Source organism: Oculina patagonica, chromosome 5, assembly GCF_052425735.1.
Source record: "Oculina patagonica isolate OP01 chromosome 5, crgOcupat, whole genome shotgun sequence".
NCBI lineage: Eukaryota > Metazoa > Cnidaria > Anthozoa > Scleractinia > Oculinidae > Oculina > Oculina patagonica.
Window position 1 is genome coordinate 6469687 of NC_135762.1, and position 24423 is coordinate 6494109.

Genomic DNA, 24423 nt, shown 5'->3' on the forward strand with positions numbered 1-24423 from the left:
TTCATTCCTGTCAGGGTCTCTCTCCTACGCAGAGGCTCCCCGCGCGCTTTCGTTTCAATTCTCTCCAGTCTCCGCTCGCTTACTTTTCACTTCTCCCCATTTCCCAGCTCGTACGAAAAAATAAGAGGCCTCTGCGGAGGAGAGAGTGTCAGGGTTGTTCTAAATCTAACAACAAAATCCAAGCGTGCTTTATCCCCCAGGCTGTGCTCGTAAAGCTGTGCACAGCAATACAGGATTTATGTGCGCATCAAAAGTTAAATTTTGCTGAGGTGTCACTGCAGAGTTGAGGAGGGGTGGTTGTAGTTGATCAAAGCTCCCACAACCAACAAATATCTGTTGGCACAGACAGATTATTTTACTAAGTACGTTGGGGTGGAAACTGAATCCCTAAATCATGGTCTTGAGTTCTCTCACCATTGGCGGCGGAGCGGGGGGGGGAGGGCAGGAGAGCTGTAGGCCCCCAAAACAAACATTTTGAGGGGGTTCAGCCCCCCTCCCACACATTTCAGTGCCGAAAGTATAAAATTAGTTTATCATGATATTCAGTCTCGTGATCTTTTTTAGGGCTTTCAACGAAACTCCTTTTCCAAAATTCGCTTCTAGGAGGGTTCGCAAGGTGTTGGGATTGTATTTGACACTGCCAGTGGCATCGGCGACTTCAGAGCGTACATTTTCTATCCTCCGACGTCTTAAAAAACTACTAAGAAATTAGCACGAAGCAGGATCGTCTGATCTGTCCAGTTATGCATTGTCGCAAATCGAGTACGGATACACCGGACGCTGTTAAGATTGCAAAGAGGTCAACTACGCAAAAGACATTTTGGGAAATATAAGAAGGAGTATGCGCCTTTTGAACAACAAAAGAAAGGCATAAATTTATTTTTTCCGAGATGTAAATGAACCGCAATCAATGGCTTTTATGTGATTTTTTCAATACCCGATTCCCTCTATAGCGCGCGCCTGCAGGGACTCACGGTAGTTGTATTCATCAAACCATGCGCGAGACTCAGCAACGATGCACATTGCTGAGTCTCGCGCATGGTTTGATGAATACAACTACCGTGATTCCCTGCAGGCGCGCGCTATAGAGGGAATCGGGTATTAACACTTTCAAACTTGAAAACATTCACATTAACACTTCAAAAAAACTTTAATTCAACAATTCAAATTTAAAAACGTCGACACGACATTTTCAAGTTTTAGGCCACTACGTTCCTAACAGGCACAATCCGTGACCACGCCATACTGTTAAAAAAAACTTCATGACTAGTACACTACATTTCAGTTAGCAACGCCAGGCCACTTTTAGCGGATTTCCAATTAATTCAAACGGCTTCATTAGATTTTCAGGTAGCGCTAATGGTACTTAATTTTGCTTCTGAAACGGCTAAACGGCAAAGAAAAATTAAAAAAAAAAACAGTCCAATCAAAAATATCTCTAAGGCAGGAGCTGTTTTCTCAAGTGTAAAACGTGCGACGGAAGATTAAAAATTGCTTTCGCCGTATGTTCAAAATAGAATAAAATTGGGACAGGAACTTTTAAAACTCTTCATTTTCACTGTATTTTGAAACACAAACAATAACGTGAGAATTTTGTATTCTTCAGTGTGGGCGGATCACCCGGCCAAGCTTTAAAACAAATATGTTTCAAATTTCCTGACAATCCTAGGAAAATTAAGTCCTTCTCAACTCGGCGTTTAAACCAACAGTTTCGAAAATTGCTTCGTACAAAACCCAAAGTTATCGTGTATCGCAGTACCCTGCTTCCAGGGTACAGTTTTCTTTCTTGCTGAGTCGTTTTCGTGCTCATTCAGTTTTTCTTGAATGAAGAAGAAGAAGAAAGCTCGCAACATTATAAAACAATATCAAGCCATCTTAATTGTGCTGGTGGCCATGCGAGGAAATTGATTTTTTTCTTATTTTCTGTTGCACTGTTTCGGATTGCTTCGGATTAACGCGAAAATAAAAGAAGACGGCACAATTTCCCGTTTCTTTTTCTCAGCCATAAGGAGACGAAGAAAGCTTTGCCGAAAAAGCGAGAATCAGAGCAGCCGGTCTGTCAGTTCTAAGCCAATGGGAAGTGTTCTCTTTTTTCAGTTATTCCGATCGCTCATACAATATGATTGTGAAAGATATCCGGCAAAAATATCAATAACCCATCTGGTGTTTTCCAAAAACTGACATGCACAACTATTCCCTTTTGCTGCTTGGCAGAGTGTGTTAACGTTCATTCGTTACAGCTGATTCCATCGTCAAGAAGGACTTGTCTTCTACTGCGTTAAATCCACATTTGGACAACTTATCGAGTAAGTGACCATTTTTGTTTATTCCTTAATTACGGAATTTGAATGAATAATAACTGTATAAAAAATATCAGTATAGTATACAAAATAGAATGATAAACTGATGGTTGCAACAAAAAAAGCAACCGTGAACTGAAGCTACATCCAGGTTGTCAGTCATAGATTTGGTGAGGGAAAAGTTTGTCATGTTTTAATCAAAAGACGAGTTTTTTAATGTAAACAGAGATAACCTGAGTCGAACTTTAATATTGATACATTTACAGTAGAACCCCGGTAACTCGAACTCGAATAACTCGAACAACCCCGCTAACTCGAACAAACTTCCATTTCCCTTGGATTTGCCCCCACTTTTCAGTCACTTTTACTCGGTTAACTCGATCTCGGATAACTCGAAAACCCCGCTAACTCGAAGTAAATTACGTTTCCCTTGAACAAAATTTGGAACTCGCGACGGTTGCCCATTAATTAGAGCAACGAACAGATCACGTATTTGACAGCCATTTTCCACTCTTATCAGATCATGAAAATGTATGGTCGTGTTAGAGTTTTTGACAAGATAAGTTCAATTTGCACTGTACTGTATACTGAAGTGCTGAAAAATCAGTAAAATATCAATTATATTAACTTGGCAAATTAACTATTCAATCGACCCCGATAACTCGAAACCCCGCTAACTCGAACTGTTTTTCGTTTCCCTTCAGAGTTCGAGTTACCGGGGTTCTACTGTATACACTAAACTTGCCTTTTGTTTTGTTTCGCTGTTCTAGTGCTCGATAGTGCAGCCGAGTCATTAGTTTACGCTTTTTGGCAATCGCGAGAACACAGGCGGCCCAAGCGTAAGCGTAAAAAAAAAAAGAACGCCTGATCGCAGCCTACAGCTCAAGCTGTGAGTCAGTGCGGTCCTATCGTGTTACGTAATAGCCGTCACAGCGAAATCCGAAAAGTATTCCCTTGGGAGTTAACTAGAACTGACTGACTGATCTACATAAAAGCCCAACCACAATACTCCTTTTTGCAACATAGTCTTAAAAAGGGGACCCATTTGCACTTGCGGTCAATTTTAGTAACATTTGGTAGAGTTCTACTTCACAATGAGCATCTTACTTTTTGCAAAACGGCACAAGTTTGAATTGCGCTCAATTGCTTTGCGCTTTGCCTTTTTCGCAAAACCCTATCAATGGCATCAAATTAGCTTACAATATGTTTGCCCTTTTCCATTTCTCTTATACAAGTTGTTTTGTTTTGTATATATTGTGGTTCAATTTTATCGTTGGTTCAAATTTTGTTTTCCTTTGGTTTTGGCTATAGCAATGTATGATAATGAGTTGAATACAAAGCAAAATAAAATTTGAACCAAGGATAAAATTGAACCACAACATATATACTCGCCGTAAATTTTGAAATGGAATAAATAAATAAATAAATAAAATGAAAAAAGTTATTTCATATGAAAACAGTTTTTACACAAAACAGAAATTATTAAGTCTAGAAGAGAGCCCATGACACACGGAGGTCAAAACTCAGGTCGCCCTTGGGCCGACTAGGCCATTTGTGTACCCAGAGCACATTGTGAAAATCAGTGAGACATTCTGTGACACTAGTCATTACAACGAAAACAGAAAAAGGTGAAATTAAATGTGAATCAAAATCACTCATTTTTCTTGCTTTTATTTAAAGATCGAGTGTTCCGAGCATGGATACCAATGAAACATCATGGCTGTCCTCCAACAACTCTGGTAACATTTCATCACGTTTAGATGGTCGCACCGCCGAACTGAGTCCGATGTACGTTTTTACGCCGGTTGATGTCATCGGAAAACGTCTCCTCTGCATAATTCTGGCAACTATTGGTAGCCTGGGATTTCTCGGCAACTGTCTTCTACTCTACTTTCTTTGGAAAAAGCCAAAAAGAAATCCAATCCAAAGAAGCCTTTTTATGAGAAATTTTAACTTGTATGTGAGAAGCATGTCTCTTTCAGACATACTTTCCTGTGTAGTCTCGCTCCCCCTTTTGTGCATTCAAATTTCATTTGATGTATTTCAAAGCGGTTGGGCATGCAAAGTGGTTCGATATTTTAACTTCATATTTCCTGCTATTACCATTAATTGCCTAGTCGTCATAAGTCTCGAGAAGTACTTATCAACTCGCTCGCCTCCACGCACGTTCAGCGCCGCGACAGTGCGGAAAATGATTATCGGCGCGTGGGTTTTTGGAATTTTTTTCGTGTTGCTACCAACAGCCCCATACGATGGAATAAGAGTAGATCTTAACAAAACTCATTATACTGTTATCTGTAGGTATGACCAGGATTTTTATCCATTCAGAATGGTATTCATTTTGATTCCAGTGCAGTATATTCTTCCCAGTGTATTTATAACTTGCATCAACATATGTTTGATGAAAACTGTTTGGGACAGAGGAAGTAGGCAGGTTGGTAATGTTGTGAACAACGCCTTCAAGGCTAAAATGATAGCAACCAGGATCAAAGGAATATCTCTTCTTATTACTATTACGTTCGCCTTTATCCTTACTTATCTTTTCTACCTGGGTAATGTTGCGTACACTCTAATAGCTCAGCCGAACCGTGACTTTTCAACAGACTTCATAATGCGCTATGCCACTGGAGGTATAGGTTATCTCAACTGTGTGATCAATGTCATAATTTATTTTGTTCAAATGAATGACTTTCGCGAATTTCTGAAGAAACTTTTGTGTAGATGCGGGAATGCGAACAACCAGGTCACCGGCTCGCCCATGGACAACCACATCACCGGCTCATCGCCCATGGAGACACAGACGGCTGCAAAAGGTGAAGCAATGCAATTGAAAACACTGAACCCTAGGCTGAACGCGGTTGATAATGTTCGGAGTAATTCAGTATAATTCAAAGCAATTCAATACTGTAAGGGTCCTGTAATGGTTCGATTTAGCGCTCGGGTTACAAAACACTGAAACCTAGGCAGATCGCGGTTGATAATGTTCATAATAATTCAGTGAAATTCGGAGCAATTCAGTACTGCATGTAATGGTTCGAGTTTTCGCTTGGGGTGCGTTTTTTTTTAGGGGGGGGGGGGGGGCTCAAAAGAAGGCGCTTATTGGAGTTATCAGAGACGGCGCGGTTATTCATTTTTTTAACATTAATCATGTTAATATCTGAATGTGTACAACTAAAGAGAGATCTTTCGTTTGAAGGAATTATTGTGGCCTTACATGGAAAATAGTCGAAGCAGTCGGAAGACGACAATACGCGGGAATTACGTAGCCTCCTCCGCAGGCAGCTCTGCTGCTGATCATGCATGATTTAAGACTAGTAACGAACGTAAGGAGGCGAAAGAGAAAGACTAGGAACAAAAAGTGCGTCACAAAGTACAAAGTAGAGCCCGAAGTCGGGGGAGATGACGTGCTTTCGTTTCTAGTCTTTCTCGCTCACCACCCTTTCGTTGGTTCCTAGTCTTCCCTGCGGAGGAGGCTGGTAACGGTGGCTGATCCATTCTCGTCCCCAGAGCCCTTTCGTTTCTCTTAGCCGGCTTGGCACGAGAAAACAAAGGGCTCTGGGGACATAGGATTTTTGAATTAAATCGAATTTTTTTTTATTGGCTGTTTGAAACAAAGAATTCCTAAACGGATGTCGAAAACGTAACGACTCTCATACATTCTTTTGAAACGTCATGGCTGCATACATGAAGACCGGAAGTCGAGAATGTGGCTGATCTCAATGCACTCTGACAGCGTCACTGGAATAAAGCTTAGAAGCTGCGTTTATTAGTTTAGAAACGCTTATTAAACAAAAACACATTTTAAGAGGGGGGGTTCACGTATTAGAAAGGGGACGCCTATTGGAAAGAGAATGCTAAATCGAATCATCAGTATGGTAATCTCTTAACACGCTTAAGTCTTTCAAGCACCTTTTGATATTGTAAATTTAAATTAAATGACAGGAATAGATCATATCAATAAACAACCAACAAAGTATGTTTTTAGAATTTGGTTTTGACTATGGAAAGATACTTGCGTGTAGTGCTTGTGTGTGTGGACGACACCATGGCGTAATCAGTACAGCCATTCTTCCTTCATTCTTCTTCCCGGCTACCAATTTAACCCTTTCAGTGCCAAATCTCTTAACAAACGCGTTTCGTTTAACCGTTACATTGAACTGAATTTTGGGTGCTACGATCCTGAATTTCCCCAAAATTTTGATAAACAACGCACTTTTTCACACTGCAGCGTGATTTTGATGAATGCGGAACCGTTCCCATTTTTTTCTTGTTCCTTCCGCTTTTCTCCGCTTTCTTATTCCCACTCGTTTCAAAAACGTAATCATTCGTAAACCCTGAAGAAAGGACCTTGATCAATTACAGGTGTTTTGGTCTATTTAAGCAAGGCTAAGGCTTGGTAGAAATGACCGCCTCTCTATTCCTCTATTCCTACTCTCTATTCCTATTCCTATAGTGTTTGTAACGAAGCGAGTCAAAATGACAATAGACCATGTCACGTTAATAATGTGCATGTTTTAATAACGCGCTGATGTAAAATATGATAATTGTATGTCAGGGGGCAAAGACTAATCTGTGTTTGCCAAACGGTAATGCACACTTGTACAGGCGGTTCAGTGAATTGATTCAAAGCACAGCCTCTGACGGACTCTGCGTAGAGTTTGAAGCATTTAAACGAGACATTTAAAGAGCACAAGCGGACGGATTCCAGCTAGAGGGGTAGGAAATTGCTAATGACCATTAAGTCATAATTCACATCATTTCACAGGTGTATCGTTTATTCAACGGATTGCAGGATTTAGACTCAATTATTAGACTGAAGACTGATACATGTTGAAGCCTTCTATAGCTAGAAGAGTGGGTTATGAAAGTACCACTGCATCCACAAAATTTAAAACACAATGCAAACCTTCAGTTTGTAATAATTTGTAAACATATCGATTCATTCCGTGTAGTTTAATCCTTTGACATGCTAAATTTCGAAGACATAGCCTGCGTATGGTCGAGATTAAGTAATAACATGAGACAGGCGAACTTCGAAGCAAGCTCTTGGTATGTTAATATCATGAATGTTAAGAATTTAGTGAATCGTTTAAATTGATTATTTAAGTACAGTATATAGTGGTGAACAATATCAGTAAAGCTTAATGAACGCGAAAACAACATTAGGAATTGAAACTGCTACATTTACGATATTACGCCATTGTTTAAGGAGGCTAATTGTTTTTCTTGACAGTTCGTGCGTCAAATTTATGCACCAGAGAGCCACAGACAATCTTAAGAGTCTTAAGAAGATAGAAGAATTTTTTTTAAAAAAAAAAAAGAAAAAACAATAGCCTCCTCCGTTCGCAGTCGTTTGAGTAAGAGGCTAATACAACGAAGTTGCCAGAGAAGACATAAGTAATCGTTTTCTGTAGTCGATGTATTTAGCATGAATTTCCGTCTTTTTTTTTCTCAACGCGAAGAAAAAATGCGAAAAAGCGAACGTGGAGTCCCGGGGAAGGGGGGGGGAAGGAGCTCTCTCGTGATTCTTTTTTGCGTGCTCATCGATTAAAGAAAAATGAAAATACGAAGAAATAGAGGCCGGCTGTAAGCCATCTACACGAATTTTTAGGGGCATTCTCCAGTCGCAATCGCTTACTGCCAAAAGAGACCGGAGTAGGCGACCAGGGAATACGGATGAAATTCGGCTCATTGGTGCATGATTCAAAGAAATTGTCCATTTCTTAGGGTGAACATACAGAACATAGGTGTGCTCAGTGTTGTTTGTGGAAACCAATTAGGACGAAATGACACGTCAGATTTATGCATGCCTGAGTGTTCAAAGAATAACCTTGGAGTGCAGAATAATTAGAGTGAAGAAATAGAAAATTGCGCAGGTACTGTTGACATGGGCTGATGCAAAAACGGGACTGACTATTCTGCACTTAAATGTGGTGAGACAACCAATGATATATTATACCACGTAATATAGTCAATACTAAATTAAACAACACTAGGGTTTATAGCCTAATTGGTTAGCCTTAATCATGTAAATAGCGCTCTGGTTAGCTTGATAGCCTTCGAATAGTAGCACGTAACTCGTAACTGTCTAAAATGACCATAATGCACGCGCCCTGATTGGACAATACCTGAAAAATTGATAAAAGCAATAAATCACGCATTTTTGTAGTTAACTTCTTCAATTAACCACATGGGATGTGAAAAGTTCCCTCTCATACCCTGTGAGCAGGCTCACCATTTGGTCACATGCACGAGCGGCGAAGCCGCTTGAATGAGTGTGTGTGATCTAAAGGTGAGCCTGCTATCCCTCTCAAATCTTGTAAATCACTCAAGCTTTCGTCTTTTGCTCTACATTCTCTTCTAGCCTCTGTACAGCCGTCCCCCTCCCCTCTTCAATTTATTTGAGAGAAGGGGGACGGCTGTAGGCTTTGGTAGATTGTGCTAGCATAATTTTTGGCATAATTGGAGCTAAAAAGCATAATTTGTGAAACGAGCACTGCCACGGCATAATTAGCAATTTTTAGCACTTTTTGGAGCATAAATTCATAAAATTTAGTAAATATGGTGTACTTTCTACAGAAATAAATGAAATTTAGGTAGTTTGTTCTTGCAATGCGTGTTTTAGCTATACAATTGTGATTGTTAAGTCGTTGGAGGCATTTTACAAACGGTTCAGAGATGCGAGCAGCTAATTTGTACAGCTGACGGCCGTGACAAACTGCCATAAAACACAAATAAATTTGCAACAACAGTTTATTTGAAAAACATCATAATTTGGTGTCGTTATTGCGCACCTCTATGTACAGAATCTACGTCATTTTGTGAGCATAATTTCGGAAATCAGAAGCATAATTTGGGAATTCAGGCATAATTTTTGCATAATTTGGTAAAATTTTGAGCACTGCTAGTAGCATAATATGCCACTTTTAGGAGCACAATCTACCAAAGCCTAGACGGCTGTACACAGGCTATTCTCTTCCCGTGTTTTTCTATCTCGCGTGGTTTAATAAATGGCTTAAAACGCCCAGTTTTAAAAAACTCATGGTCACTTTTCAATAGTCTCCTTCGCAGCCGCTTTTTTTTCGGGGGAGGGGAGGGGCGAGAACGTCGTGTGACATCCCCAAAAACGGCTGCGAAGGAGACTCACGTTGTCGCTCGTTGCAGGACTACAAGAGCCATGGGCAATAAAGTGGATTGTTGCTACAACATGCGCTGGTCATACCAGTGTGTCTTCCCCTGTATTCGCTTTTGTACATACACCGGACGCCGAGTCTGGTACAACTATGACGGAATGGAAATGGTTCAACCTCTCGTTCACCTCTATCACCCCCAACACACGGCCATCAACAGCTTTCCGGGTGACCTTCATGGAATTAATGACGACGATGACATCAAGAATCAACTGCGGAGCGGTGCGTAACGAAAAATATATAGAGAGTTAAACCTCTTCTTCCGGACACCTCTATTTTAAAGACAAGTTACTTGGTCCGAAAGAGCGGACAAAAATTCATCACAACTCTACCTCTGAAATGCGAACACCTCTGTAACACGGGAACTTTTCCCTGTCCCTTTGGAGTTTCGGGGGAAATAAATGTAGTTGAGGAAAAGGGAAACGAACATTCTCTTCCCAGCTTTCTCTCGGCTTATTTTGGAGTCAGTTTACTAGTTGACGAAAGCTGCAAGGGCTGTTCCCTCTGCTCATCTTAAATTTTATTCAGTATTATATCATTTTTTTTACATCAACGTTTTAGCGATTATAGTTTGATTTTTACACTTTTAGATCAATTTTTTTAAAAAAATTCTTAGATTAGTATGATAAGTATAAGATTTTTATATTACAATTGATATTGTACACTTTTTTCAATATTATCAAATGTCACGATTTGTGTCCCCAAATTAGTAAGGGAATCTTCCCTAGTTATGTGCTACCTTGATTTGATAAAAGGTGGCTATCGGGCTGTTAAGGAATGTATGGGGTTTCATTTTTTTTTTTTTTTTTTTTTTTTTTTGAGGATACGGAGAATTGTTCGGCTTTCTTCCAATGAAATGTCGCCCTGTCTAATGTAGTGAATGCAATCTTACTGTTTTTTTCTCCCTCCCTGTGTCCCCCCCCCCGTCTCCCTCCCCTTAGATTTACTTGTGGTTAGTCTAGCCCAGTCTCTACCTCCAACCCCTCTCTTTCATTTGAATTCTAGTTGCGCGCGCTAACTAGTAGAGCAGTTGTGATCTATAGCTTTCCATTCTGCTGTCTAAAGGAAGTTTGCCGGAGGACATCATTAAGTCCTATGAAGGTGGAAGTCTAACGATTTGCAAGTTTTGCGTCGGCTGTTATTGTACCTTAGAACAAAGCTTTAACGGGTTGAACTCTTGACTCGGTTCGTTTTGCTTGGTACAAATAACGTTGTGCTTCCTTTAGACAGCAAAGGTCTTCAGCCACGTCAACTAGGACTCGGAACTAGACTTTAGGGCTGATTTGAAGGCGGTCATGGCGATATTGGGCTTGAACTCTTCCTTGGCTGGAGACTTAGAAAAATTCTGTTGTGATGTCCGAGGGTATTGGTTCGCTTTTTAACGATTCTTCACATCCGGGGTATTACATTGTGAACAAGAACATTGAGAAGCTTGAGAAGCTTAAAATCGGGCGCTTTGCCTTGAAAGGCAGGGTTCAGTACAGCAGAAACCACGAAGCAGTTACTTAAGTAGCACTCAGTCCGACTGTGTTTGTGTAAGTCACAGGGCTTGCATGAGCTGTATTAGTGTGCATAATATAATATCTAGAACGTTGTCGAGATTGCATTATTACTTAATGACATGATGGTTTCAATTTATAAATGTATCTCACACAATACAAATAAACGATTGAAGTAGACGACTAGACAATGTAAAGTTTTAAGACTTAGCAAAGTGCAGTGTATTGGTAATACTGTAAGGTGCGGTTTCACCTGAAGGTCGTGTGCTTTTCGGTATTTTCCAGGCATTGCACTTTGATGGGACAGTACTACAACCGTTTACCGGGGAACTACTATTGTCAAGAAAATGATCACAACTTGTTGATGAATGATTGAACATTTGTTTCATACCATTACTGTAATAGCAATTGATGAAGGCTTTTAGTCCTGAACCAAAGTATAAGGACTGGGAAATACTGAAACCCATTATCAGCCACCTTAAACGGAAATATCTTGTTGGTGTTTCAAGGAATCCAAGGAAACTTCACTCATCCCATGTATCTATGTATTGCGGTATTTTGTAATTTTTTGAGTGATTTTTGGGGATGTTTGGCAGGTGATAGTTTTTTTAAAAGAATTAGTAAAATTTAGACAACTAAGAAATATTGAAAATTTAATGTGAATTTAACATTGGAATTTGAAGTTAGAAATTGGCAGACGGACACCAAACAGCCCCGTGACATCCTGGAGTGTTTTTGCATGGGGGTCAACTGTGTGATGATGTTTCCATTTTTTTCTTCAATCCCCACTGATAAAGAACTGTTGTTGGTGTTATGTTGGTGTTATCACATGTCAAGCCTTTAACAAGGTATGAAAGAACACAAGGATTTAAATTATTCTGGTGCTCAATTTTTGCGTAACTAAAATTAATGTTACTCAAATTCCTGATGGATTCTGTCTTAAACTGTTACGAGCTTAGTATTTCCAAATTATTGCATGTCAATGTAAGGCAAGACAAGACATGCCTTGGTTCTTATGTAATTCTCTTAAAAACACATAAGATATTGACTATAATTTTGTCTGTGCTATGGCAATTCACAGTGGGGTGGTCTTGATGTGTCTTTAACTTGTAGACTGGACTGGACTAGTAAAACGCGGACTAGTAAAACGCGGACTTGTAAAACGCCTCTAGACACTTCGAATTCCTTGGCCACAATCATCTTACGGCTCTCTTCAATACATAATGTCTCAAAAAAACAGTAACCTCAGAAAGAAGTCAGAAGCACATAAGGTCGAAAGACCGAATTTGAACATATAACGGCAAATGTTCTAATGTCACGAACGTAGGAGTCGTGTAGGCCCGTCACCTTTATTTACCACATACTGCCCCCAAATTAAAACAGTACCCTCAGAAAGAAGTCAGAAGCAAATAAGGTCGAAAGACCGAATTTAAACATTTAACGGCAAATATTCTAATGTCACGAACGTAGGAGTCGTGTAGGCCCGTCACCTTTATTTACGATTGACTGTTGATTTCTGGACGGGCCCCGTTCTACCTCGTGCGAGCAATACAAACGACTGCACTCAACAGACGTCAAGTAGTGGAAAGAAAGAAACATATGCACACAACTCATAGCATCAATCCCGTTGTTTTAGTAGGGGTTTGCAGAACGAACATGTGCTATACTGCAAAAACATCTCCACGCTAAAACAGACCATAGAGTGCTCAAAAAAGCTAGAAATATGCCGTCGAAGAAACACACAAGAGCTTCAAACACAAGTTGTTTCGCTCGCTAAACCGTTTAGTTTTATCCGATTTACAAGCGCTTGTTTTACAAGTCCGCGTTCTACAAGTCCGTGCTTAACAAGCCCTCGTTTTACAAGTCCGCGTTTTACAAGTCCGCGTTTTACTAGTCCTCGTTTTACAAGTCCGCGTTTTACTAGTCCGCGTTTTACTAGTCCGCCGTTTACAAGTCCGCGTTTTACCTGAGTCCTCGTTTTACTAGTCCGCGTTTTACAAGTCCGCGTTTTACTAGTCCGCGTTATACTAGTCCGCGTTTTACAAGTCCCCGTTTTACTAGTCCGCGTTTTACTAGTCCAGTCCAGTCCTTAAAATACAGTATGCCAAAACTCCCCGCCCTCTAAAGATAAGTCATACGTCTTAATTCAGAGCTACAAAGAAGTTCCTCCTTTTGAGTTATTGATACTGTTCTTACAGTACCTCTTTCCACTAGCGAAATTTTACAAAATTCCTTCGCGGCGAAAAGGTAGCGCGAATCCAGAACAGACTCCAATCGAGAGTGGGTTAATTCTAGATTACTATTAATTAACTATTACAACATTCATTTTTAAAATAGTTTCCCAAGCCGACTAAGCTAACTAAACGTCGAGTGTATCTTTCAGTAAACAAAACATGCCGTTATGACGCCGGAAATCCAGCTCACGCATACTATACCCCGTGACTCACGCAAACCTCCGACTTACGTGCTACTACAGTCATTCCTTTCTAAACATTTTTTTTTTTGACCACCACCGTACCTTTCTACCCAAAAAACTCATGAAACCGCCCGGTTTTAACCTGTTTTAACCTTTCAAAATTAGAGCGTTCGAAACTAAATAAGATCCGTAATCACAAACAACATACAGCCGTTTACCAGCACTCTTTAAAACTCCTGAAACCCTTCAAAATCAGGCAAAATAAATCTTTGAAATAACCTTTATCAATGTTTCTTATTTTTTATTCAGTTCTATAAAATGCCTTTCATACACTACTGTCAAACAAAAATTTCAATTTCCTCAAAGTTTCAAGACAAAAGAATAACAAATATTTCGTGCACAATGTAATTTGATTAAGCCAATATTATCACGTCTAAAAATACTTCAAGCAATTCAGTGAAAACCCGTTTTTTTTTTCGTATCAACGAAAACCACTTTCGAATAATCAATACATGAAAATAACAATAAGATCAAAAGGAAGAAAGGAACCTTTCTAATTATTTGAAGACTTTCAAAGCCGTGATATTATGCATCCAATCCGCGATAAAATTTAATTACAACAAAATCCAAGTTCTGATTTTGAATTCCATTTTTTTCAGTTGATACCTTTATCCAACTTGTGAAAAATTCCATTCAAGTTCCTATTAATACTGTACATTCCCAATGTTTTGCTCAGGTCTTCAGAAGCGTCTTACTAACCAAATCTAAAATAATTCCAAAACATGCTGTACAAACATTCTACTCTTTGTGACAAACGACTTGACGACCAATTGTTCAGAAATGAAAATCGACACAGTTCTTGCTAAATAAAAAAAAAGTTTTACGGCGGAGTCAGGCTCAAAAAATATACCGCAAGATCACACCCCCATTCATAGTCAGAAACCAGCAAACCATCTAGTTTGCTTAAAAAAACACTGCGTGACATCAATGACGTTACCTTTTTCATGTACAAAACTAACTTTAACTTGTCAAAGTAAGTGCAATTTCACAATGGTGAATATCAGTACAGTATGGGGCCCAGTTCTCGGCCACTTTGTGTTTAACGCGTTTTTTCACACTCCAGTTGAATCAAAAGAAAAAGGTATTTCCTTCAAACGATAGACTGATTCATGTGCTTTAAGTATCTTGAGTTTGATCGTTCAATTCGATATAGAAAGCTCACACGTCGAGTTTACGCGGAGGTAGGTGAATTTGCATTCCCGAAAAAGTTGTTTGTTTACGGCTCCAAATTCATGGATGTAGTTAAATTCGTATTTTATCCAAAAGCCCCCACCATACGAGCTAATTTTTGGCATGTGAAACGTAGAATAATTCAGCTTTCTGCTTTAGTTAACTTTTCGTTGAACCGTTGTATTTTTTGGTCTTAATTTACTTCGAAATTTTTTCTTGCGACGTTTGCGTATTTGCCAGTTCTCGGCCACCCTGCTCGCTATCACAGCTTAGCGCTTGGTTTTTAATAAAATTTCATCTGCTGCTGCCAGAATGAAAGAAATAAATGTTTTAAAAATAAAGTTCAATCTTATCTCTAAGTTTTGAGCTGACTCTTGTCTTGTCTATTATTTCTACAACACCTAAATCTTTCAAGACCTTTTCACTGCAAAATAAACCATCTAAATGCACGGGTCACACAATGCGGTTTTGCCAGAACCTGCACATAGGCAACTAGGCGCGTTAAAATCCTTCTTTTCTAAAGTAAAACAAAGCATCATAAAAATAATTTGGGATCGATATAGTATAAATAGGTTTACAGAGTGATTTTATGACTGTGAAAATTAATTGAGCATTTTTTTTACAGATAATTACGCACAAGCTTTTTAGTGGCCGAGAACTGGGCCAAGGTGGCCGAGAACTGGGCCCACAAATGGAGCTTTTATTTTTATTATTGCTCGGGCAAATTAATTTTTGACCGGTCGATAGCTTTACACCAAAAAGCTGAATAATGTAGCTAGCTCTGGGAGAAATTTCAAGTTCCTGCAGTTCTTCTGAGGTAAGAAATACAAGTTTACGTCAAAAGTGGCCGAGAACTGGGCCAAGGTGGCCGAGAACTGGGCCCACAAATGGAGCTTTTATTTTTATTATTGCTCGGGCAAATTAATTTTTGACCGGTCGATAGCTTTACACCAAAAAGCTGAATAATGTAGCTAGCTCTGCGAGAAATTTCAAGTTCCTGCGGTTCTTCTGAGGTAAGAAATACAAGTTTACGTCAAAAGTGGCCGAGAACTGGGCCCCATACTGTACTTTGCCCCGTAAGCTTTTTTCTCTGTCCTTCCGCCGAAGCAAAAAAACACAACCTGATTACACATTAACCCAAAAGTCGACCAAGTGTGCCTGCAACGATTTCCTGTCAAAACTAAAATGAAAACCATTGCGGTATGCGTCACCCGTAGCGGTTTTGTAGCAACCCCAAGCTATCCCCGTCTTTTTGGCCGCGCCAGGAGACTACGCTCTACGACGACCAAAGGGTAAACTATAAATCGGCCACGCCCGATTAATAAGATGGAAAGATTGCAAAGAGCGCAGCTGATGGTCGAAAGGGAATTTCTTGAAACCCTTATGTGAGTAGAATTCTCTTCATTTGATGATTATTTTGCCGTTTTGGCTGATTTAGCGATCAGCGCGTTTTGTGATTTGTCAGCGAGAAGCAATTCGATATGCGTGGTTTCCGGCCGTGAACTGACATGAAACATATCGAATTGTCTCGCTGAGTCATGAATTGTTTAGTTATTTATTCCCCAATTCCTTGAAAATGAAGCGAACGTCGATGTAGAACGCCTGTTGATAGTTCATTTTAGACCATGCATGGATTTAGAAAGCTTCAGTTCAGCTCTCGCTCTAGCACTTTTTAAGTTGGTTTTTCAGTTGATGTTATTTCATGTTGTAAACAAGTTAATTAAATTGTAGAATTCATAATTTGAACAAAATGCCGTAAATGCAGTCTTCTTGGTTCGAAAAGACATAAATTAGAGTAATCAACGTTCACCTCGAGCTAAAACTATCCCTCATTCAACGTTCTCTGCCGAAATATGGCTCAGAACTATAGTGTTGTGTCAAAATTCGGAAGACACCTTTTATCAAATCAAGGTAGATGTGGTTTTGATACTTTAATGAAGTTTTTCATTCATCGATCCATCCATTCATTTATTTATTCATTTATCAAGATATGAGAGGTTTAGGAGAACGGAACTGATTAGCTCTCATTCGAAGAACAAATTATTTTTCTGACGATGGACTGAGTCAAATGGGAGGTGTGGTGACCTAATGGCTATTGTACTCCGGATCAAACGGTCTGGGTTCAAGCCATGGACCAAATACGGGCTATAGAGGCTGTGTCGAAGACTAAAGTGAGACAGAAAAGGTGACTGATCTTGCGTGTTTTTGTTTCAGGCCTTGATGCCCCTGGCCAACTTGCCGCTTTATGCAAGTATGCCTCAGACAATGGTTACACCATTCGCGCTGTGGGGACCGGTTCATCGTGGTCTCGTCTCACTCACACAAAAGACATCTTGATAGATATGACGAGCTTGAAGAAGTTTATCACACCTGAGCCCATGTCGAGGTCCGATAATGCGAACAAGGAGCAGGTCGAGATTGAAGTCGAGGCTGGGATGCGCGTTATTGATTTCGTTGAGCAGCTGGACACCAAATATGGCCTTGCGCTTGATATGATGGGGAATTACGCTGGTCAAACGGTTGGAGGCGTGGCAAACACTTCTACTCACGGGTCAGGGATATTCAGTGGTACACTGGTAAGGGTGTTCATCGTAAAACCAACGGCTTAGCTTTGAATGGAGATTTGATTGTTTAGTTGCCGAGTTGCAACACCGTGAAATTCCGAAATTACGCCTCCCCAGATCTCAGACAAAAATCCTTCCAAAAAATAAGCCTTCCTGGCTGTTTACGTTAAAGAAATTAAGGCAGTATCGGTCTTAAAGAAAAAACGAAAGCTTTTTTCGGCCTAGGAGGAACAAAATATTGCGGTTTGCGGATTGTACGGCCCCATATTATGGACCCTCTACTACTACCTGTGAGTTATAACCTTATGTTTGTAAGGTCTAATAAAGTTAATATGCTCGTTTCAGTCCACTTTAGTGATGGGTCTTCACCTAATCATATCAGGCGGAGTCCAAGTGAAGGTACGTGGCGGCGACGAAACTATTGAAGACTGCAAAGAAAAGATCAACAACGCCAAATATGGAGATCCCCCAGTCGAGATAAACAGTGATGACGTTCTGAAGGCATGCGCAGTAGGACTGGGCAGCATGGGGATAATTTATTCCATCACATACCGCTGTGTTCCAATGTACAATCTGGAGGAAATCAGGACCGTGGTGCACGTGCCATGGACTTCATCTGACGAGTTCGAGGTGCCGCCAGCGTTTGCTGAAATGTACACTAATCGTGAAGAAGGAGAATACTTTTCGTTTTTTGTCAATCCATACCCAATGGGGAGAGGGTAAGGCATTATGTACCTCAACTAACATTTTTTGCTGTTTTGTCGTTTTAAACGCAATTCGACACTGTTCAAATTACCTTATTATAGGAAATTAACGCGTCATAAAATTAACGCGAATTTCAAACATTCGCGTTAATTTAAGTCGCGTTAATTTTTGTTAACGTTAATTTCCGCACCGTTAATTAAGTGGAGCGTTAATTTCCATGACGTTAATTTCCATTATTTTGGCTCCAATTTCTCGTTACAGGAGGGTCCTGAAGGGGTAAAATGGGAACTGGGATTTGCCTATTTTGACTGGGATTTGCCTATATTTTCACTGGGAAAATGGGATTTAGGTCACTGGGACTGGGATTCAGAAACAAAAAATGGGAATGGGAAGCGTGTCAGTACATGACTAAACCAGCATATTTTGCGCTCTATAATGTTATGTTCTTAAAGTCCGGCACTGAATAGTTAAAACGCTGAAAACAAAACGACCGCACTGCACGAGTGTCCATCAAGTCTCGATCAATTTTTGTGTATGTGAAGAAGTTACTCAGCGGAACAGCCATGACTGAGGATCGGCACAAATGGAATATTTAAAAGAAGTGACAGCAAGTTGTGTCAGTCAGGGTAGTGGTAGGTATGGGATAAAAACTTGATAAGTTTAGTTAAAGCTACAAAAAATTTCTATTATTCTCTACAAGACAAATGATAATAACTAGCAGAACATGATTTTGGGTAGTCCAGTCCGTGAACTATCCCTTCTGCGACCCAGGTGCGAAAAGAAAGTCCAGGATAACTTGCATGTGCATGCTTTTAAAAACAAACAAATAAAAAAGGACAGAGACGTGTAGCGTTTCTTACATGTAACGTGTGCGTTAGGGTAAAAATAGTTTGCTAAAATGAACAATTCAACTATGCGACTAAAGCGCGCGATCTGCAAGTAAAAATATTGTAACCTTTGTCTTAAGCCGTAATTAAAAGAATAGGTACTAAATCCACAAATACTAAATTTTTGAATTTATCATCTGTGCGCGTGCGTGTCCAAAGGTGCTGTGGAATATGGTTTATATAACCAGATTGATTGCAAGGCTGGTACTACGGGAGGAAGGCAAGATTTATTGGCCAATATTTCAACTAGCAGAGCTAGTCTTCTTCAGGGCCAGTATGATAATCTAAGGAAAATAACGTCTCTAAAATTTGAATTCCAGTGCAAGTAGCTCTGGACTCGCTCTTCCTGCGCCTGGGTTCAATCCCTATATAGGGCACCGAAGGCAAAGTTCAAGGAGTGTACTACATTTAGGACAATAAAAAGCCACACAGATATAATGTGCTTGAGACCAGATTTTCCGCACACTGGGAATTTCACTGCTGGGACTGGGATTTAGACAAAAAATAGGCTGGGAAATGGGATTTGGGCAAAATTTGGGCTGGGAAATGGGATTTGGTACCCCCCTTCAGGACCCTCTTACAGTCCAGACGTTCTTGACTTTAAGGGAAAAAAATATTTTATCTGCCACTATCACTGATACTGCGAAGAACGCTCAAAGTGGAAAAAAGTACCATGAACATTGTTTTCGTTTAAGATTATACGCCTACAAGTGTTGAAATAAACTTGTTCCTGTTGTGTACGTCGCGTTAATTTCCTTCATTTTGAAATGTTACCCCCTCTTTCGCGTTAATTTCCTTTATTAGGAAGTAATTTTTCCTTCAATTCGCGTTAATTTAAGTCGCATTAATTTCAAATACTTTAATTAACACAAAGTAACGTTAATTTCCTATAAAGAACTCTTACAGTTCCCTTGCTTTTCAAAATCTCCGGATCGGCGCGGGGTGGGGGGATAAGGCATGCTCTCTTCAATCGCGCTTCCTTTTGTAGAGATCAAAGCAATTTCTTCCTGGGGAACAAAATGAAAATTTTTGCTTCAACACCGTTTTCAATCTTAACTTGTTATTTCGTTTTTAAATTTCTAAGATGCAAACAGCAACGTTGTATGAATCGTGACAAAACTTTCTCTCATCTTTTACGCGAAATCTATTTTCTCTTAACGCTCAACTCTTTAAAACGGACACCTGGTATTGGTCCCATCCCTGCCGTTTTTCAGTCATTTTTCGGTAACTAAACTCCCTATAAGACGGACACCTCTCTATGACGGACAGTTGCAGCCGGTCCCGGCGGTGTCCGTTCAGAGAGTTGACTGCAAATGAAGGTCTGTAGAGGCAGTTTATTTTAGAACCATACGGCAGATCGAAGTAGCTTTTCAACAAGACGTGTAAAATTGCGGAGAAATTAATTCTCCTCTTGTTTCGTTAGGATTAACAAGCAGATCGACATGGCCTACCTGAAAGCCAAGAGGACTGATCGCAGGCCCCAGTGCCCCGCGTGCTGCGCGTGCTGGTGCGGCCCGGGAGGAAGAGGAATAGCAGAGATAGACTGCATGCAGTCTGACTGCACCGCATCCTGCCTCCAGGGATGCGCCAACTGCTGCCCCAGCTGCATTCCACGGCTCACCAATTTTGGTTTGTCGCAGTTCTCGTTCAGTACCCCGTATGTGCAAAAGTGGTATAACGTGCTGCAGTTTACCAAAGGAAATATCCAGTAAGTTGGAGAAAGAGAAGAAAAAAAAAAAAAAAGCGCCAGTTTTGCACTGACAAAATGAGAAATACATAAAAATGGTGTAGAGAGGATCCTCCCTGTGACTCAGGATCTCTCTTCCTCGGCCATTAAGGACAATACCTGGTGTTGCGAAAGCCACCGGTTATAGTAGCAAATTCTCTTGTTTTGGTTTGGGAATCATTGATTGTCTTTTCAATCTTTTGTTTTTCGTCATTGGTGATCGCATTTTCACTCCAGCCCAGCAATAGACTCTCCACTTGAGAAGGCAAGAGTTTAAGGACTCTTTAACGTATCTCTTAGAATTTCGAGTTCTGTCGCTAATAACCCATAGCTTTTTGTCTTTTCGCCTTTTTCCCTTCTATAATTAGTTTTTTCCCTTTTGATCTTTTTGTCTTGCTTCTTCTCCCTGTTTATTCCCCGTGTGGGATAGCCTGTAGCCAACTGAAGGAAGGTACGCGGAGCTATTTTATTGTTAAGGAATTTTAACTTTATTGATAAGGAATTTTAACTTTGCGGTGCAAAAATGCTTCAAATAGTATAGCATAATACGGCTTACTGCAGAATAGTAAGAAAAAAATATAGCTTTTACAAGATCAAAACTTGTCGCCACCTCTTACACATGAACAATGACCGGGAAACACAGGACATTTTGATAGTCTCACTTCGTTTCAGTGTGCGCACAGCAGAATGGTGCCTGCCGCTGACTGATCTCAATCGTGCCTTGGCTCTGGTGATACAGCTGGCTCAGGATTACGCATCAAAGCACCGTCAGTATTCCTTGCTGCCTATTTACGTGAGACTTGTTAAAACAGATGATTTGTTCGTGAGCCCTGCCAGCATGTTTAGAACTGATGGATCTAACAGTGAACACAACTGTTACATCGAGGTAAGTGAAATAGTTTCTGCACACTGTTTGTCAAGTTAATCTTTACAGGACAATAGTTTCCACAGTGCAGCCCAGTTTTCATAATAGAACCGAGTCTTCGTCATCATTTCTGACTTCGAATCTAAACTCTTTTTTTCCATAAGAATAGATTTTATAGTAACATCGAGGCTAAAATTTGCGAAATTTTAAGAATATTTTAAGAATAAACCCGAGTCTGAGATTTTGAAAAGAATATAATTGTGTGCATTGAAAATGTGTAAATACAATACAATTATATGCTTTCAACTAAACCTTTGAAATTCTTCCTTTTTCTAAATGACAAAACTAACTGAAAACAACAAAAGCAGCACTAGCCGTATGTTTGATGCTAATAACATTTCTGCAAGAAGTTATACACTTGAAATTGTTACTCCAATATCTACATTCTAAAACGGAATTTCAACGCTGTAATCTAAGAATATTCGCAAGGACATTTCAGCCTTTATCGACAGAAAAATAAGAATATTCAGCCTGGGCTGAAAAAACAATATTCTTATAAAGAGTGTAGTCTGCGTGAACCGAGTCTGGGTGCAAGAAAGTGAAATGTTTTTTGTTATAAACCATACTTGCCTTTTTCAATTGGACGTAACCTGCGATCAGGCGTGATTTTTGCCTGATCGCAGGTTAAATTGGACGAGAATATTGAAAGTGAGAAGTTTTCTAAACATTTATATACCTTGGCAGGGAAATAAAACCGCACAACTCACAATACCTTGTACGCTGAAATCATATGCGACCCCGTATCAGGTCAGGCGTATTGAAGCCGCCGCGTATTTCATAAATATTTGTGTGCGCTTCGTGTTAGCCTAACTTTGAATGACATTCACAAGTTTTCACCTATTTTTGCGGACTGCTGTAAAAAGCTTAAGGCTGCCAAAAACACCTCAAGTTTTGTTGCCTCTTGATCTTTAACGTTACGCAAAACAAAGCCGAGGGGCACATTGTCTCGGAGAAATAAAGCTAATTGTTTTCCGTGGGACCAGTCATTAAGGGAATATTGCTTTCCCTAGGTACCATTCCTTCCTGGAGCATTTGGCATTGACGAGTTTCAGGAGGTGGTGGAAAACACCCTTCACAGGGAATTCAAGGCGAGGCCACACTGGGGAAAGAACAACCGGCTTAACGGAGTGAAGGTCCACACTTGCTACCACAATGAGAAGCTAAGCAAGTGGAAACAAGTCTTCAAGATGTTTAATATGGGCGGGCCTTTCAACAACCTCTTTACTCATAATGTGGGATTTGACGTGTTTCTAGTTGACGAACAGCCCACGGTCTAGAAACACATCTTCAGCCCTTTGCCTCTTTCCCACACCCGAGAGGTTAAGGCCGGATTATATCCGGGACTTAGTATAGTATGCTCATGACATTGTAGAGTGGGTAACAAAGGCTATAGATAAACATGGTAGGTAGGTAAGGTAGGTAGGTAAACATGTTCTACTCTAAATCTCGTCTGTGTGAGAACATGTCGTAGAAAAGACGTAATAAAACTATGGCTTAAAAACTTAAAATGTTTATCTTATTCGACAAGGTAATCTAAATATTTCCATACTGTTCATATAGAGTTCTCTTCCTTCAAAAGTTAAAATAGACATTCAAAGTGGCAAGTGCCTTAAGGCGGGAGTAAATGTGAATTTAAGTGAAATTTTAGGACGTTTAATCAAAGGAAAGGAGACAAATAAAATTATAAACCTGACAAATTATTGCTTCTTTATACAAAAACCGTTTTCTTATGATCGGTTACTGTAAACAACCTGGGCTTGTACTCACTTCAGCTCAGTTGCGTCAATTCCTTTCTCTCGCAGCATCACAGTACTCCACAAAATAACAACAGTACTCAACTATTTACGCTCAAAATGAAATAAAAGGCTTTCTGCACATACTGACATAACAACGACTGGTCTGAATGTTCTCTTGAGGCAATTCAGTTTGATTTGACTGAAAAACAAACAATACTCCACCAAAACCAAAAGAATTAAACATGTATTGTTTGATCTCCTATTAAATTCATCTTTCCAGTGGAGTACTGTTAAAAATTACAACATCACATCAATTGAGATTCTTAAAATCGGACAGTTAGGTTTATTTCTTAATGCTACACATATCAGAGGTTGTATTAAATGAACTTCTTCTAAAGTTTGGAGATTTTGAGGGTTTCTCTATGGAGTACTGTTGAATATTATGTGGAGTACTGTACTGGAAATAGTTCATAATTAGATTATAATGGTTTAGCACAACAAGACTAGAAAGGCCACGCAAACTTAACGGATAATTGCGAACCTAAGAAATAAATATTTTATTTGACGGGGTGGGGGTTAGTCGTATAAAGAAAGCAACGAGAAAAAAAAATAAGAAAAATCTTAAATGATTTTTTTTACACAATTCGAAGGTGTTCCGTGTATTTGCAATGTCGGAAGTAAACAGCAAAAAATTAAAATATTAATCCTGTAGAAAAAGGTGAAAGAAAAAAAGGTTGAACATCAATGCACGATAATAAACGTTAAAATTGATCGAAAAAAAAAGAGGATAAAATCTGATCTCTGGGGAAGAATTACCCGGCCCCCAAGCCTGCTGGAGGGTAATTCCTTGAGCGTTAGGCTCGAGCCGACACGGGGGGAGGGGATATTCGGCCCCCAGACCGTATTAGAATATCCCCTATAACAGGAAGGCTCGAACCCGCGACTCATAGATGAACAATTGTATCAGCCGCGCCGAAGCCGATCTCAATTGAGCCATCTCGAAATCCCTTGGGCGATTAGCGCAAAAATTGGCTCTGTATACTTGAATGAAAATAACTTCCGCCGGATGTTAACTGAGATCAAGTGCTCGCTCCGTTCAAATGAAAATTTAAATTCCAGCGCCCTTTATAGCGGCCGTACTAATTATTTCAAGCCAGCTGCTAAACTCAACATCGCATTGTCGAAACGTCGGGAAAAGTATTTTGACTACATCGTAGTATTTACCTATTTTGTCATTCATACATT

General features: G+C 39.9%; 2 protein-coding genes across 3 annotated transcripts; both read left to right on the forward strand.

The window, feature by feature from the left end:
• The first annotated feature begins 3996 nt into the window (after positions 1-3996).
• LOC144654956 (somatostatin receptor type 2-like) lies at positions 3997-5187 on the forward strand. Its single transcript, XM_078515187.1, has one exon. The coding sequence runs from the start codon at positions 3997-3999 to the stop codon at positions 5185-5187; it is 1191 nt and encodes a 396-aa protein (XP_078371313.1).
• A 1642-nt stretch (positions 5188-6829) lies between these two features.
• On the forward strand, positions 6830-23537 carry LOC144653852 (L-gulono-1,4-lactone dehydrogenase-like). Of its 2 annotated transcripts, XM_078513961.1 has the most exons (7): positions 6830-7016; positions 9465-9712; positions 16850-17211; positions 17545-17918; positions 20215-20499; positions 21190-21403; positions 22453-23537. In XM_078513961.1, exons 2-7 carry the CDS (start codon positions 9478-9480, stop codon positions 22717-22719), a joined length of 1737 nt encoding a protein of 578 aa, XP_078370087.1. In that variant the 5' UTR covers positions 6830-7016; positions 9465-9477; the 3' UTR covers positions 22720-23537. The 2 variants fall into 2 exon arrangements, with proteins under 2 accessions (XP_078370087.1, XP_078370088.1); XM_078513962.1 differs by lacking the exon at positions 9465-9712.
• The last annotated feature ends 886 nt before the right edge of the window (positions 23538-24423 follow it).